The sequence below is a fragment of the Puccinia triticina genome, chromosome 4A (genome assembly GCF_026914185.1).
Source record: "Puccinia triticina chromosome 4A, complete sequence".
Taxonomy (NCBI): domain Eukaryota; kingdom Fungi; phylum Basidiomycota; class Pucciniomycetes; order Pucciniales; family Pucciniaceae; genus Puccinia; species Puccinia triticina.
In genome coordinates this window covers 4,440,699-4,457,503 of record NC_070561.1, presented here as the reverse complement: position 1 = coordinate 4,457,503, position 16,805 = coordinate 4,440,699, and the positions used below count along the sequence as shown (strand labels likewise).

At 45.1% G+C, this 16,805-nt stretch overlaps 3 protein-coding genes across 3 annotated transcripts; 1 reads left to right on the top strand and 2 right to left on the bottom strand.

Annotated features, from left to right (window-relative positions):
• Positions 1–2,094: 2,094 nt before the first annotated feature.
• Positions 2,095–2,664, bottom strand: PtA15_4A523 (uncharacterized protein; the record flags this gene model as incomplete). The annotated part of the gene is made up of 4 exons (XM_053168416.1): positions 2,095–2,121; positions 2,185–2,221; positions 2,320–2,463; positions 2,540–2,664. The coding sequence occupies 4 exons, from the start codon at positions 2,662–2,664 to the stop codon at positions 2,095–2,097; spliced, it is 333 nt and encodes a 110-aa protein (XP_053019627.1).
• Positions 2,665–2,774: 110 nt separating this feature from the next.
• On the bottom strand, positions 2,775–3,419 carry PtA15_4A522 (uncharacterized protein; the record flags this gene model as incomplete). Its single annotated transcript, XM_053168415.1, has 2 exons — positions 2,775–3,026; positions 3,387–3,419. 2 exons carry the CDS (start codon positions 3,417–3,419, stop codon positions 2,775–2,777), a joined length of 285 nt encoding a protein of 94 aa, XP_053019626.1.
• Positions 3,420–6,398: 2,979 nt separating this feature from the next.
• PtA15_4A521 (uncharacterized protein) lies at positions 6,399–7,046 on the top strand (the record flags this gene model as incomplete). The annotated part of the gene is made up of 1 exon (XM_053168414.1): positions 6,399–7,046. One exon carries the CDS (start codon positions 6,399–6,401, stop codon positions 7,044–7,046), a length of 648 nt encoding a protein of 215 aa, XP_053019625.1.
• Positions 7,047–16,805: the final 9,759 nt, after the last annotated feature.

The following is a 16,805-nucleotide window of genomic DNA, read 5'->3' as shown; positions in this document are numbered from 1 at the left end:
TATGTAAAAAGGCTGTTTTTACAGCTAAAAGCAAGCTCCTGATGGCTGACAGCAGGTGTCCAGATCAGAAGATATGAGTGATGATACGGAAGCTTGGGTAAAACAGTGATGTGCCATACATGATTTGGCATTTGTTCCCACTCCAAAACAACACAGACAAAAAATTCAATTTCTGATTTGGAGTCCCTAAAACAAGTTTCAGGGCCTTTGTGCATACATACTGAGATTTTGGCGGGTCTTTGATTCACATATATGCACCTTGGTTGTACATGTCACACAATCACCTGAATTTCTGCCTGGCTTGCCAAAATGAAACACTGGGGAGAAAGTTAAGCAAGGCACAAAGTTTCCTATATGTATAATATTATAAGTGGCTTGCCTGTCCAAGAATAGTTTTGTATTTTCCCATCATTTTGTAGCCAATTTGTAAAAATGCTAAGGCTGTGTTTTTTGTGTAATAACTAGCAGACCAAAGGATGAGAGTGAGCATAAGAGGTGAAAGGGAATGGATCATGTGGAATCTGAAGAGCTAGAAAGAAAAGGGAATGAGGCAGAAGGCAATAAGAGGAGGCCGGAGAACAAGAATTCAACAATAAGATATTGACCTTAGTGGTTTATCTTGAACAAATCCCAAATAAGTAATAAAACATTAAACTCCTTGATAGCTCTAATGATTCAACAGAAGGCAGATGATGTATGACAACCATGTATCAATTTAAGATTTTTCTTCCTCTTCCTCTTCCTCTTATTACAAGTCACATCAACAGGGAAGCCGGACGAAAGCTTGGAGTAAGCAAAGGCGCACCTCTTTCCCAGTGCGAGTGCTGAGCAGCAAGCCCTTGGAGACCAGACGACCCAAGTACACCAAATGGCCCTCAGTCAGCGGGTCTGAATCCGCGCCCTTGCTCATCAGCTTCTTCTTGATCTCCTGCCATCCACAGTCCATGACCTCGAGGTGGCATTAGGACTGGAGCTGGTGGATGAATTGGATCATTTCCGAGATCATCAGTCTGGCCAGGTAGAAATTGCGGAATAGAAGTAAGAAAAAAAGGGGGATTTGGTTGAGTGCCATGGGAGGACCACAAAAATGATATAAGAATGGCCCAAAAGCTCTCATCAAATGAAACAATATGTATGGAGAGAGAGGGAGGACAAAAAAGAAATCATTCCATGAAGTACAAAAAAGAGGAGCCGATGGTGCGGGGTTTGCGTCACAGTTTATAGTAGACCACATTCTCTCAAGTATAGTTGAATGATCTAGGAATGCGGGACAGATAGAAATCAGTCCAGAATAAGGTACTTTCCTTCTTTGACAAATACTTACAATATCATTAACGGCGGATAACACAAAAAGGATCTGGGATGTGTCTGTTGCACATGTTAAGTGTACATGGACCTGTTGTTTGAGATAGAGATTGTCAACACAGAACAATACTTAGAGTTGGAGAGAAAAGATGATGACATACCTGCTTCCAAGGGTGGGCAGTTATCCAGATGAAAATCTGGCTGCAACTGACTGTAAAAAGCTGTAGAGATGTGCAACAGAGTTTTTGTTGTATCTTTGTGTTGCTTGATAGTCCTCCTAACATATAATCATTGGATTTACATATTGGCTCACTTGCTGCTTTTTAATTATTAAATCTAGGTCAAAAATTCAGTTATCCGTAACTATTTGGTTGGATAACTAATTTCAGGTTTCTTTTCAGGGATAATATTTTACAGAGGTAAAGCCTATGTCTCCAAAGTTGAAAAAATGATTCATTATAACCAAATAAAGCTTTGTTTTATTTAAATTGCCAATAAACAAAGATATAGGCCACCAAAATCTAACTTACAGATGAAATTAACAGATAACTTGATAACATAACTGCCCACCCTTGCTGCTTCAAGGGACTCTGGTTAACCCTAACAAACTTATTCCCAAAGCAGTCTGCGCCGGCTTGCCAGAGCTCTTGATTGGGGTTGGAAGGCGGCTGGAAGTTATGGAAGAAGTCCTGGATGGGAGAGTACCGAACTTTCTGTTTGAAGAGATCAATCTTGTTGAAGAAAAGGATAATTGAGGTCTTGATGAACCATCTTGAGTTGCAGATTGAATCAAATAGGTTGAGGGATTCCTGCATTCTGTTCTGAAGAATCACACGAGTCAATTTGTTTTGTTTTCCTGAGGGAGAAACAAAGGCTTACCACCGAGTCGTCCTCATAGAGCATCTGGTCGTACTCGCTGAGCGTCACCAAAAAATGATGGCCGTGTTGTTTCCAAAGCAGTGAATCCATTTCTTCCTCTTGCTTCTCTGTCCTCCAACATCAAACATCCAATACTTGAGCTCTCCAATCACAATCACAGTTTCGGTAATTCCGGTGGTTTTTACTCGTGGATGCAGTATGTCCTGATCATCTGGGACGTAATGAGGCTGTTTGATTCGGTCAATTGAATCAAAATAGTAGGCCGCAGAGTTTTTTAACCTGACAGAAGAATGGGACAAGATGTAAGCAAGCAAAGCTGGATAGCAAGGGCAACCCCCCCGCCCCCCGGATTAACTGGTACTCCCGACTGCGCTCAAAACATTGCCGGACACCTGGGTCTTGCCACAGTTGATGAATGGCTGCGACGACATGAGGTTCAAGATAGTCCTTCTCCATCTGGCTTGGTAGGGATTGGATCATCTGGCCGAACAAGAGCAAGGACTGGTTGTTGAGTTCTCCTTAACAGGGAGAGAGAAAGACTGACAGTGGAGGTGGTTGAGGGAACAGTACACGCCAAGGATGGCCACTTTTCAGGCGCGGTCAAGAGATTGTTTGAGCCGGTTTGTCTTCAAGAGAACTCTGGACATCCGGAGGTAGTTCTCCATAGCAGCTACGGAAAGGGTGAGGTCAAGGGGGTGTTCGGTCTTGTATTTGAGCATGAACACGTCCCAGCCAGACTCGTGGAGACTGGGCTCGAGCATGTGTACGTTGGGTCTGTTGAGCAGCAGTCGCTTGTTGCTGATGGGAGACTTGATCTTGAGTTGGTGGTTGAGATAGATCTGCTATATGATTAAGATAAAGCTACTGGTGCCGGTGCTGGTGCCAATACTGATACTGATGCTGATGCTGCTAATGCAAGGTTGAGGATGGAGGGGAACTTGATGTTCTGGCAAGAGTTGCTGATGAGATTCAATGTGAGCTTTGTTTGCTTGGGCGGACAGAATGCGTGTGAGCCAAATTGGGGGAAAAACAGTGAGCCAGCGCTGATCGTAATCAGGGCCAGTACCCCCCATGAATCTGTCAACAACAATTCAACGCATAATCCTTATTTGATTCATCTTGTGAAGGCAAATCTTTGTAACCAATTTGGGATAAATTAATCACATGCTATTTGCAAACCTGGACCTTCCTTCCCTCTTTACTTCATGAGCCTTGCCAGCTCTGGCCGCGCACATTTTGGGAAAACCGTTGCTTTCCAGATGCTGTGTTTGGCACAAGTCGTGTCTTCACAGGATGAGGCCTCAGGTTTATAATCCCCTACTAATCAACTTGTGGTCCTGCCAGATCATATACCCATCAAATTTATCCTTCCCCAGCACACAGGCAGGCCTGTCAATTTTCATACTTTCTCGCATACTGCACACTCTATGCCAACACGTTAAACTTACAACTTTACATCTCCCAGAATCTGTCTTGCTCCACCCGACCTCATGAAGCTCTTTCTCAAATCAACATTAATTTTCTCTCAAGTTTTGTGCTCTATTGATTCTTTATAATCCACCCAACCCCTGAAATCTTGTGGACCTCCCGTTCCAGCGTCAAATTTTTCCTTACAAACACGAAACACCAAGCATCATGCAATCAACCAGCTACCCTTTCATTGGAGATATATATGATCCCTTGCTTGCTCTCTCTCCCTCCCTCCCACTGTCTCCCTCCCACTGTCTCCCTCCCTCCCTCTCCCTCCCTCTCTCTCCCTCCCTCTCTCTCCCTCCCTCTCTCTCCCTCCCTCTCTCTCCCTCCCTCTCTCTCCCTCCCTCTCTCTCCCTCCCTCTCTCTCCCTCCCTCTCTCTCCCTCCCTCTCTCTCCCTCCCTCACTCTCTCTCCCTCCCTCACTCACTCTCCCTCCCTCCCTCCCTCTTCCTCCCTTGCTCTCTCTCAAGTTCGCTCTGTCTCTCTCTCTTGCTCTGTCTCTTTCTTGCTCCTATCGCCTGTTATGTCTATCTTATACACCTGTCCAAAAAGCTATTATACACGCAATGATATTACCAAGTGCTCCATATGGGGCTCTGAGCCATTTGAATGCTAGCAAGGAGAATGGGCAAAATGCGCAGGGGGGAGGGTTGGGGGCAAGGGATCAATTGCCCCAGTCTGCTTCCCAGTCTGCTCAAATTCATTTCGAACTGAGAGCACTTTCCGAGGTACTTTCGAGTTCCAATCGGCTTTGCTTCGATTGAAACTCCAAGGTATCCCGAAGACAACAATCAAATATAATTCGAACACCTCTGAGTTCAAATTATATTCAAATGTAATTCAAAAAATAATTGAAGAGACTTCGCGTTTTGTTCGAAGTCTCCACTCGATCAATATTCGAAGTCATGGGCCCATCGGATTACATCCGATGGGTGTTCGAAAGGACTTCGAACACTCAGTTCGAACTCACTTGGTCAACTAGTTTGACAAAGTTGGCGACGTCCCTTCTTGCTGGCGGGGAGTTCAAACAATCTTTGATTGAACTTTGGAAGGCTTTTGATCTTTTGCGTCTGTGGTGTATCAATCACCCTGTGGGCTAGTAATCTTCAACAACAGGGATGGAGCACCCTTCTCGCCAGCTCACGAGATTCCCCAGATTTCATATTCGCCTTCCAATCTCCGTGGCAACAACAACAACTTCTCGAGCACGGACAGGGTATGTACATGATTGACAGCACGCACAACACCGTTGACAACGCATTGCTTTCAGACGGAAGAAAGTTTAGTTTGTATACCATTGTCATCCGTGATCCAATTGTAGGCAAAGGGTTGCCGGTTTGCTGGGTGTTCACTGTGTCAGCGGCAGCGTAAGTTTACTATGCTGAAATCTACATGATCCGTGAGGTGTAGCTAATTCCATTCTATCTCCCATCCCTAGTGAGCCCGTCAAACAACTTCTGAGATGGCTCCGACAAACCACTGGTATTGTCCCATGTGCCATCATGAGCGACTGTGCTCTTGCTATCAAGAACGGGGCCACTGCCGCTTACGCGGACCTTGGTGCACAAGCACCCAAGATATATTGGTGTGTGTTCCACGTCTTGAAGGCCTTCAAGAGCAAAGCAATCTCGTACCTTCAAGATAACTCCGAAGATGCAATTACCAAGTTTCGCAATGTGCTCTACGAGCAGCGAGTCTGCCCGGAAATCCTTCTCGCACGACTATACGTAAAGTGGAGCCGCATCAACCCGGCTTTTGTCCGCTACGTGCAAATTCAATGGCACACTAATGTGACACATTGGGCTATGTATTTCCGCTTGGTCAGTCGCACAATTTTTTTCTACTGAAGTACTCTTGCAGCTAACTTACAGTCAAACCTGTCTAAGGGCATACCCTTTTAACTGCATAATCTGCCTAACAGCATAGAAAAAGACTTCCCCGTATTCTTGATTGCCCAGCAAAATCACCATCTCTAAGGGCATAACCTGCTTAAAGTCATACCAAAAGTCTTCTCCCAATGGGTATGCCCTTAGACAGGTTTGACTGTACATCCAACCTGACTCTTGTACATAGACCCCCCATCAGGGGACTCATACCAATAATTACGTCGAGGCGTGGCATTGAAAACTCAAAGGGCAATTCTCTGATTCTTGCGAGCGCCGACGGATTGACGAACTCGTACAGGTGTTGACGGACCAGGTGCACACATCGTTTGTGATGACACAGATTCAGGTTGCCCAAGGCATAAAGCGCCAGACGACCAACAAGTTTCAGTCTCTCGCGAAGGCTAGCATTGACGGGTACAGCCCAGCAGTCATGTCACTACTGGGAATACATGTCATAAGGCACGCTAATTATGTGGGTATCTGTGCTCTTTCCTTGTTCATGTTCTCCGAAAAAGTATCAAAACTAATCAACATGAAAAGCAGTTCCACATCTGTTCATTCACGGCTCCAACATCCAAGTCATACACTGTTTGATACGAGGAGGCTCAGGGGGGCACGCTTGGTCGGGTTGCAAGCTGTTCGTGTGAATACTTCAGACACTATGGCAGTGCATGTAAACGCATGTACTACCTCGCAAGGGAGTACTCTCTGTTAGTTGTTAAAAACCCGGTCAAGTTTCTAGCCAGACCGGCTTCCCACCAAACCCACTTGGCAGCGGTGCCCATTGACTCGGGCTCCTACCTGGCGTACTTAGCCATCCGAAGAGAGCCTCCTCCTCCGCCTGCACCCGCGCAGATGCCCGCAAAGAACTTGGACAGGCCTCAGAACAAGAGGAAACGACCAGCCACCAGTTCGGACATCGATGAACGCTTGATGACAGAACAGGAGTTGGCCGACTTTATCCGCCTCTGCGCAGAAGATTTCAATCATCCTGAGCCGTTGTACAAACTTCAAGAACGCCTCAAGACCATGTCTGCACAGGAACAAGATCATCACCGGTTGAATCTCTTGAATTCTCTAGTACGGGCACTCAAGAAAACGACTGACATCTTGAAGACCGTCAACAATCGCCGCCTCATCTCCACTAAATCTTCACATGAGTCGATCTGGTGGTTTCTGAACGCGAGCAAGGAGATAGAAAACGAAGTGTATGGAAGATGTCCAACGGCCTCCAAACCAAAATCGGCAAAGTTCATGGGGATCTCGGTTGTTCAATGCCTCCCTTGCGACGAAGTTGAGAAACTGGTTAATCACATGAAAGAAGCTGGCATCAAGGCGCTGAAAGGAGCTGAGAAACTGCTTAATCACACGGGACACATGGCGGAATTTCTTGCGCGGGCCAATGTGATGGACGTTGAACTTTTGAGGGTGAAATGCTGCGAGTTGTCGGGAAGCGTAGAAAATAGTTGTCCGGGGCTAAAAGCCCGGAAGCAGGTCAGGTAATACAAAATCTGATTTTTGGGTCGGGTACGAGTTTTGTTAATCCGGGAGTTGCAAGATTTACTCTTGTTTACTCTTGCTGTTTCTTCAAGAACCTGGCCCCTTGGGGGCGCAAGTTGGGTCGCGGCGAAGCCGCGTTTGGCGGCGGAGCCGCCCCCTCAACAGGAGGAGCAATTTTGCGGCGAAGCCGCCCACTCCGTTGGAGCAGCAATTTTGCGGCGAAGCCGCGGGGCGGGGTAGAGCTGATGCTCGGCCCCTCGAGGCCTGGTGCTCGAAGAAGTTTTGGACTGAGCTGTTGCTCTGGGTTCAGACGCCAATGCGCACAAACAAGTCTAGATGGGTAGGAAGGCTCACGCTGATGCGCTGCAGCCTTAGCAGACCCGGGGTATCTTGTGGTGAAAATAAGAGCCCTATTTAAGCAAATCAGAAAATCGGCGCAGCTGCTCTATCCCGGTCCTCCCACAGGAGTGGTAACATGGGGTCATCTCCGATGAAGTCATGCCACGATCAGCCCCAGGACCCCCAATCTGGATAGTGACCGCGAGTCCGCTCATCTGCTTGCACTTATTCACGGGCTGCCGATCTCAGCCCGGCGCTTTTCCACAAAGGAAACACACGCACCACCTTATGCGGAATGTCATTCACGAAGCGTCTGACACCACGTAGTTTCAACTGTCCCTAGCCAGAGAGCCAGGATGAGCCCATACATTAAAGACACTGGCCCTCAGAGCCAAGCGACCAAGCATGATTCTTCACCGGCGTGCTGGTGCATACAACAGCTTAGCAAATAAAATCCTGCTTGGCAAGCAGGTGCTGGGTAGCTGCTCTGTGGAAAGGTGTCCTCAACGGCGAGAACATCGCCGAGGAGGAGGCTGCTCCGGCAAGCGGGTCTTTTCACTGCTTGCTGGGGAGGAATCTCTGTTGGAATCATCCCCGGCAAGCGGATCCCCACTTGCCCGGGAGGATTCCTCATGTCCGAGGACCTTGCACCTGCTTGCTGAGAAATCTTCCTCAACAAGCAGGTACAAGTCATGGGGGGAATGGAACAAAATCCATCCCGCCAAGTACAAAGGTGTACCCGTTTGGAAAGCCCCCCTAGAAAGCAGTTACCATTTTTAACTTCTTGGAGGAATCTTCCTTGGAATCATGCCCCAGCGGAACAATCCCCAAGTAATATGTAAATGTACCCGCTTGCCCAAGATGATTCCCAGACCTTGGCAAGCAGGTGTAATTTTTATGCCCAAGAGGAAGCCTTCCGGGCAAGCAGGGGAATCCATCACAAGGTCCTGCAACATTTCACGTCAAAGGTATCAACAGGTTTGAAGCAAGGAAAAGACACACAAAAATGATGAGCCTGGTATATTTTCCCACTGTCAATAAAGGCCAGAAATATTACCTTTGTCTGCTACTGTTACACTGACAAGGTATCACTAGCTTCACAGACATGGACACAATCAACAGAGGGACCTATGACACTTACTGGAAAACAGCAGAGGTCCTCAGACTTGCATTGCTGCCAATGCTGGCACAAAATCGCAGGCTGGCAGACGGGCAAAGCCCTACATCATTTTTTCTGCATCCTACTTATCCACAGCCCACTCTCAAACCCTCAAGAATTGTTCAAACACATTGCTGTTGAGCTCTTGGATGACCTGCTGCACCAACTCCAAACAGTCTACCAGGTCAAAAACCCCTCAGATCAACTTCACATCTTGCTCTGCTACTACCTACTGGCAAGGAAGCCTCAGAAGAGTGGAAAAACTCTTGCCAGTTGGACTCCATACCCCCGCTGCTGGGGAGGGGCAATTATTGAAAACACTATGCATGAAGAAGATGTGTGCAGACCTATTCCAAAAAATGTGACAAACCCTGAACCATAAAAAATGGATCATTGTTGACTTAGCTGTGCATTTGGCGGAAGCAAATGCTGCCAGCATGCTATATGTAGATGAGCCCGGTGGGTGTGGCAAAACCTACACAATTAATACTGTTATCCATTCCCTGAAAGCCATGCACATCCCCGCAGTAGTGGTTTCATCCTCAGATGCTGCTTCCCTAATGTCAGTCAATGGTGCCACTGCCCACTCCCGGCTCAAATTTCAAATAGTAATCCACTCAACCAGCACCTTCATGTTTGCCCTTTGGTCTCAATGCGCTGAGGTATTGAAAGAGGCAGGTGTGAATTGATCATATGAGACAAGGTTTCAATGCAACATGACATGCTGTTGAGGTGGTTGCAGACCGCTTTCTTCAAGATCTTATGCAAGACGGCCAAAATTTTGGTGGCAAGTTAGTCATATTTGGGAGGGGGGGATTTCCAACAGATGCTCTTGGTTGTGCGCAATGGGACTATCTTTGACCTGGAGGCAGCCTTCATGGTCACCTCATCTCTATGGGCCCATGTTATCAAGTTCTCCTTGACCAAGAACTTGAGGCTGAGTGGTGGTTCAGACTCTGCACTGACAGAGCTGAATGCTTCATTCTACCTCTGGCTACTGACCATTGGAAACAGTACCAGGCAGCACAAATATCATACCCCCCAGACACTGGACTTTGGAGACGTATATGCAAGCCTGACTGAGACAGCTGTTCCCAATCATTTTATAACCACCATGTGCCCCAGTTCACCTCTGCACTCCCGAGATTGAGCCACCAACGTCATATATTACGGCTCACGTGTGATTTTGGTGTTGCTCAACCATCAATGATGTTTGTTCCCGGCACCTGCCCGGGAGATTTGTTGAGTTCCTCTCAATTGACGCCATGGCCACCAATATGAATGTGATCAATGAAGAGGAAGCAGTGACAGCAGAAGTCCCCCACATCACCAGGCAAAAAAAAAATTATCACTTGCCTACAAGTGACATGAAATAGTAAAAAGGCCCCTTTTTACTTTGCTGTGTCACCTGCAGACAAGTGATCATTTTTTTTTTCCTGGTGTATGTTCTTGATCCCCGGCCTGCCAGAATCAACCCTCCAAATCAAGTTTGCCATGCCCATAATCCTGCTCTGCAACCTTAACCTGGGAGCAGGACCAGACTATTGATAGATGAGATTGCCCCTGGTGGGCTCAAGTGCACCATACTTACCAGATTGCATGTCAGCTCTACGTGCACCATCCCCAAGATCAAACTTATCCACAAAGCTAATGCCTCTAATGGTGTATTGTTCAGTTGGTTCTGATTCCCGGTTGCAATAGCATTTGCGCTCACAATCAACAAGTCCCAGGGCCAATCACTTGCGTAAAGTTTATGGTGTACCTCCCATACTCTGTTTTCAGCCATGGCCAACTGTATGTTGCCCTCTCCCAGGTAAAATACATCATGGCTCTCTCAATAGGGATTGTCACACAGCCAACACAGCCCAATTCCAAAATCAATGTTTTTAACCTTGATGTGATCAGGAGGCGCACAACTCACCCAGCACAAGCTTGAGTGAACCAGAGATCAGGATTCTTTGCACATGTATATACAATATGGGCCTTCAATGCTATGTTATATGATTTATTTCTTTGGGGGCCCAAGACCTGGAGCCAAATTGACCCCAGTTGCTCTCATCCATACCCTCACCCCTTTTCCTATCACTGATCGCGCGGCGCTATTTACCACGGCCGGTTTTCAGTCACGGGCAACTGTACGTTGCCCTGTCCCAGGTAACGCCTGTCGCGGGTTTGTCAATTGGGATGGTTTGTGAGCCTATGGATGCCCCATCTGCGACTAAAGTCGTCAATCTCGACATCCTCAGACGGGCAGGCGACGGAACCTTACTAGCCAACCAAAGGTAGGCACACACGGTGAATCTCATGTCCCTATCCCATGATCAAACTTCCCCATTGTCTCTTATAATCATCATTCTTCACTTTGTACATAATGTTCTCAACCCTATGCCCTCTCCCAAAGATTCCATTGTACATTCCACTCAGGACCAATTCCCATTTCTTTCCCTTTCCCAAAGCTCGCGGCGGATACGCCGCGATTTCCTCTAGTTTGTAATAGCGTAATCAACTGTGGCAAGACCAAGTGCGATGAACATGAAGTCATTTAATTGAAAGGAGCTGTTGTTGCATCTCATTGTAGAATGTGAGGTTGCTGAGTGAGAAGAACAAGTAAGCGAAATATAAATAGGAAGGTAAGCTGCTAGTGACAGACAAGGTGGGGTCTTATAGGATATTGAGGCTACAGGGCAAACATCCCCTTGCGCATGTCCGGGGCATAGGGCAGGCTGGCTGATCCGCGTGACGAAGCGCCTGGTCATATTAGTACCAGGCAACCACTGTGGGGTGGGCTGATGCTGTTGCGCCCAACAACCAAACTGCCGGTAATCTTATGTACAGAATTTCTTCATTGTGCGTAACGGTTACATACAGATGGGCGACTTCATTATGTATTTTTCCTGGAATTGTTGTTGACAGATTCATGAATGCGCGCTGAACATGGCTGCAGTGACAGCGCGTTAACCACATAGTTTTATTCACCCAATCAACCTCCCCACCACCCTTTTGCCCCCCATTGGACCTCTCCTGGTCCTTATGACCATGCTGGGGCACCACAAAATCAGTGCGCTGACGCTGAAAAAGCAGTCTGCGGTTTTTCCGCTGCGCTGCCGCTGTTTTCAGCGGTTTTCCGCTGAAACTAGCATCAGCGCAGCGGTTGACCGCTGATTTTGCGGCGCTGAAATCTACAGGGTTTTCTGGTGAAAATAATCAGCGGTTAGCGCAGAGCTCCCAAAAACCGTTGCACTGACCGCTTTGCTGCGCTCCGCGCAGGGAAGTGGTTTCACCGTTGTGACAGCAGAGATTGTCTTTTCATCTCTCCTGAGATAGGTATAAGCTCCTTGTCCTTTTCTCCTCCCTCTCATTCTTCCTCATCATCTCTGTAGGTAAATAGACTAACGGAGATTGGCTTGTCATCTCCCTGAGCTAGCAATCCAGCCCTCCTTGGTTTTAGAAATTTGTCACAATGTGCCTCCCGTTCCCAGTAGTGAAGAGTCCCCCATTTAGGACTCTTATAGAAGCGCGGCATGTAAGAGCCGCGCTGCGCCTTATTGTATGATCAGTCCATAATTTGAACTTCGCTTTTGCTATCCACGCGAGATTAGAAGTGTGTCCCCAATGCATGCAGCGGGGCCGCGCTTGCGCTTAAGTTTTTTGAATTGGTTGGGAAGCATGGCCCCGCTGCACTGCACTATGCTTTCTGCAGCAAAGCACAACTCTTTCAACGGTGATAATATGTAAAATAATATCCAAAAAAAAAGGAACTTCAGGACAGAGCCTGTGGTACCCACCCATTTCACTTACATAATTCTCTCCATTCCCAGGCGGAGTAGACTTTCTTCAGGTTATAACCTGGGTGTTGTTCAGCGCTTAGAGGTCCCGCCCATGGCTCATGAACCCTGGGTTTCTCTACATACACAAACCAGCCGTCAAGGGGGATACTCTGTCCTTAACAGCATGCTCAGAAACAGGCCATATACCTATCAAAAATGAAATTCTGAAATTCAATTCCACCCAGGAAAAAAGTTGATATTGTTATCTTGAAAAAAAAAGTATAAAGAAATTTTGTTCTGCCTGAAATCAAAGTTTACAAGCTCCCAACCAAGAGATTTATCAACTAAGATTGTAAGAAATATAACCAAGGGAACTCCTTTTAATATCATGTTCCCCATGAGAAATTGTCAAAAAAGAATTTTTTCAATGAATATAGGAAATTTTGGGGCCTTTCAACATCACTTTCATGAGGTGAAGATGATTTTGATTTGAACCAATCTTTCATAAGCTCTTTCATTTCTGTGGAAATTGTTTTTCTGTTGTTCCAAATTTTCTTTATTGCTTCCTCATCTAGTTGGATATCTCTTTGATTTTGTATGTTTAATTCATAGCCTAACTCCCACATTGTCCGGGGATCCATATGGAATTCTTGCCATTCAATTAAATCTGACAAGTTCCACCATGCCTCCATCCTTTTCAACTTTGCATGGGATTTATTGTTTTTTGGATATAATTTGTCTTTCAAATCTGGGACATGTTGAAATATCTCTTCAGGTGTTAAATCCTGGTCTTTCCATATTTCTTTCAGATGTTGGTATCTATTGTTGTAGAGCTCTTCTCTTTTTCTATCTCTCAGAAGCCAAGTTCTCTCTGGTGAAGAGCCCCAAGGACCATTTGCTTTGGTCCCCCAAATTTTCCACAAAACAACAAAAGCATCTTGAGCTGAGGGAATTCCATCTGAACCTCCAGTAGTCCAGTTCTTCCTACCAAACTGTAACAGGTTACCAACAAGAATGATGAGACTTGTATTGAGGCCTTGTTGATAAGCTTCTTTATAATCAGATTTGCGCAGCCACTTGTAAGGATAATGACTGGTTGATAAGAACTCAATGCTTTTTAGCCTGTAGTTGAATTCTTCTTCCCCCATAGTTTCACATAGTACATTTTTAACCAGACGAATATCTTTGATTTTTGACAACCATAAATTATTCTCCATGGTAGAATCATAAAACATGGGCCAAGGTTCACTTATCTTGAGTACACTCTCTAGTTTCAAAACATGAACCTCATCAAAGATTCTCAAAAGCTTCTTGTTTGTTTCAGCCCAGGCCTGTATAATCATTGGCTGGTTGATTTGCCTTAGGATTGCTCTCCACCTTCTTTCAGCTTCTTTTTCCCCAATTCTTTTGGCCAACCATTTCAATTGCTTCACTGATATTGGATCTTCATGTGTCTTGAGTACAAGCTGAACAATAAATCTTTTGTCAAAACCTGAATCTATTGTGGCAAACAGATCTATTGGAACATATCTTCCAACAGAATTTGCATTCATGATTGTCCCAAAAATTTTCAGTTTTAGAATTTCAACATCCTTGGCAGCATCATTCTTTTTAATGTAATCAATAATGTAGGATGAATCTTTTTGTATGATTGCAGCTAGTGATTCAGGATTCATTGAAGCCTCCATCAATTTTTCTGAGGAAGAATTAATTGTAACCATATCTTCTTTTGTCTTTGTTTGGTCATTTCTGTCTACCAGGTTTATTTTAACAGTATCAAAATGTTTTTGATCAATATGTGAAGTATTTTTGTATCCTAAACTACGTTCAATTAAATTATCCAATGTTGATATGAGATTTTTCATATCTCTCAAACTGAATTTTGCCAGGGATGAGGAGGGAAAGTACCAAAAAACATTGTTTGTAAATTCTTTGATTTTTGATTTCAAGTGCCAGAATGAATCAGTGCTTGGGGTAAAGCTTGAAAGGTTGTTCCATGCATTCAAAATATTGTTCTTTGTAGATGCCAGCCATGCTATTAAAATTGGTGGATCTGAAATGATTCTGGGGGAAGAATCAGTAGCTTCTTCAAAGCAGCCAGTTGTCCCAAGATTGAGATGTGTTTTCTCTGTTTCAAATTTTTTTGTTTCTACAAGAGAATTGGCAACTTGAGTTTGCTGCTCCCCAGTCGTATTTTCATCCAAACCATTGAAACTAGAGAATGAAATAAAAATGGGAATCAGAATTCATCATTTGAAACATAGTGATGGCAAAATGTGTGAATATTGTTGGGCTGTATTGTCTTACTTACACTGCAAACCTATTCTTTTTCTGTGAACCAGAAAAGTTGCAAGCTTTAGCCGCAGCATTAGAAGTGGTTTGAGTACCTTTAAAGTTAGTTCTTGGATCCCTAATCACACTTTTCTTCTTATATGATGGAATGGAGTTGTTTTCTTCCCTTCCAACATTTTTATATTCCTTTCTTTCTTTATTCCTCTTTTGCAAATGTTGATTACTGGTCCCCTTTTGTAGTTGTTGAGTTGCATCCAAATTTTCATGGTCAGAGGCTGGTAAAGGTGATAAAACTGGGGGCTGAGATGCTTTTTCCAATGGCTCTAACCTTTTATCTTTGGAAATGGGGTGGTTTAGATTTGATAGTAGAGCTTCCTTGAATCTGTCAGAGTTTTCCATTTTCTTTGGTGATATGAGATTCTGGATTGACCCAGAAAAGGTTTGAATTGGGGAATCACCAGAATGTTTAGCTTGTAAAGCACCATTCATTTCTGATGCAGAATGTTTAGCTTGTAAAGCACCATTCATATTTTCAAGAATCTTGGGTGAAACTGACCCACTTGGTGTATCCACAGACCCAGGGAATGTCAACCGCAATTCCCCTAATACTGCCCCCTGATCAACAATTTTTTCATCAGATTTGTACTTAGATAGTGGTGTTGGCAATGACTCCTGGTAGAGCTTATTGGTATCCTTTGAGATTGAATTTGCTTCACTTGTTTCAGCCCGTGAGAATTTCTGCAAATGTTCATATAGTGATTCTGTTTTTTCCAATGCATGTTGTGATTTTTGATCCCAAACCTTTGAATTATTATCAGAATTCTCTGGAATGAAATTTTTTATGATACCCACAGCCTTTGGTTTGACTACTGCGGAAATTTCCACCATCTTATTGCAAAAGCTGTTCTTTGTTTTTGACTTGCACCCTGATTTCGCATCCAAATCCATTGAAAGCATGTTTTTTTCACAATCTGATGTTTGAATCAGTTCATCTCCTAAGGAATCGGAGGTTTCTTGAGATGGAATGGATCCAGAGGTGGAGGTGGGAAAGCTACTTGCTGAGTTGAATCTTGGTTTGCCCCTACGTCGGGTAGCTGCTTTTTTTGGCGCAAACATCTCTCTAGGAAAAAAATATGAAGAAGTCAGACCAATCAATTCAATCTAGCAAAAATTGTCTCAAATTATATAATGAAAAAGAGGCCAAAACATGTAGAGTTTTTTAACTTACTGGTTTTGATTTCTGATTTTGTGAAGACTAGAATCTAGGGTGGTTCTACGACCAGGAGGACGATTTGAAAGAGCCAAATTTCCTCGGGACCTACCTCGGCGGCTGGCTGGTGACGTGTACCCAGAGCTCTGCTCCGAAGAAGGAGGATGTATATACAATGATTCGGCATCAGTACACAACTCTTCGTGCATAAATGGTATATTTGGGGTAAGATCGTTCGAAACAGGAAGAAAAGAAAAGATCCGTTCTGGTTGATAGGCCACTACAGGTCGCCAGATATCGAAGTAATGTAATTGGTATAGGTGGAGTGATTGATCCGAAAGTTGTTGCGCGTAGCTCGAGCTCGCCGGATAATGATTATGAGCGAGAAAAGAAGGATGGAATTCTAGTGCATCGCGGCTCAGCTGATGTTGTGAACTTGGAAAGCGGTTTCCGACAGAGGGTATGCATGCATTGTCAGAGGGGCCATGAGTAGCAAGGTGCAGGCTCTTTTCAACGTTCCCAATAGCCACCAGGGGCTCTTCCACCGAATCTTGATAGGCCTGCATCACATCACCAGCAAGGTGCTGGTAGTTCCTGGTCCCAATAGACCCTTCACTGCAAAAATAACTTGGTCAACTGCTTGCAGTTGACATGCAGGATACTCAAGCCAAGCTGCCATTGTAACTCCACATGAATGCAGAAGTGCCTTTGTTGGCACAGTCACTGTGCAAGGTGCACAGTGACTGTGCATTGAAGCTTAGGTTGAGTCAAACCTTGAGTAAGGCTGGTGTAACACCACAAGCTTCCTCAGAGTTGCCGCATGTCAACTGCTCACAGTTGACACAGTTTTTTTTGCAGTGCTTGATTTGTAGAAAGACTTGTGGCTGAAGACACCATGTCGTCGTCCTTTGGGCTTCCCAAGGCCACTCCGCTAGTTGATCCGGATGCAAAGATGCTACCCATCAGCCTAGATCAACGAAAGCAGAAAAATTGAA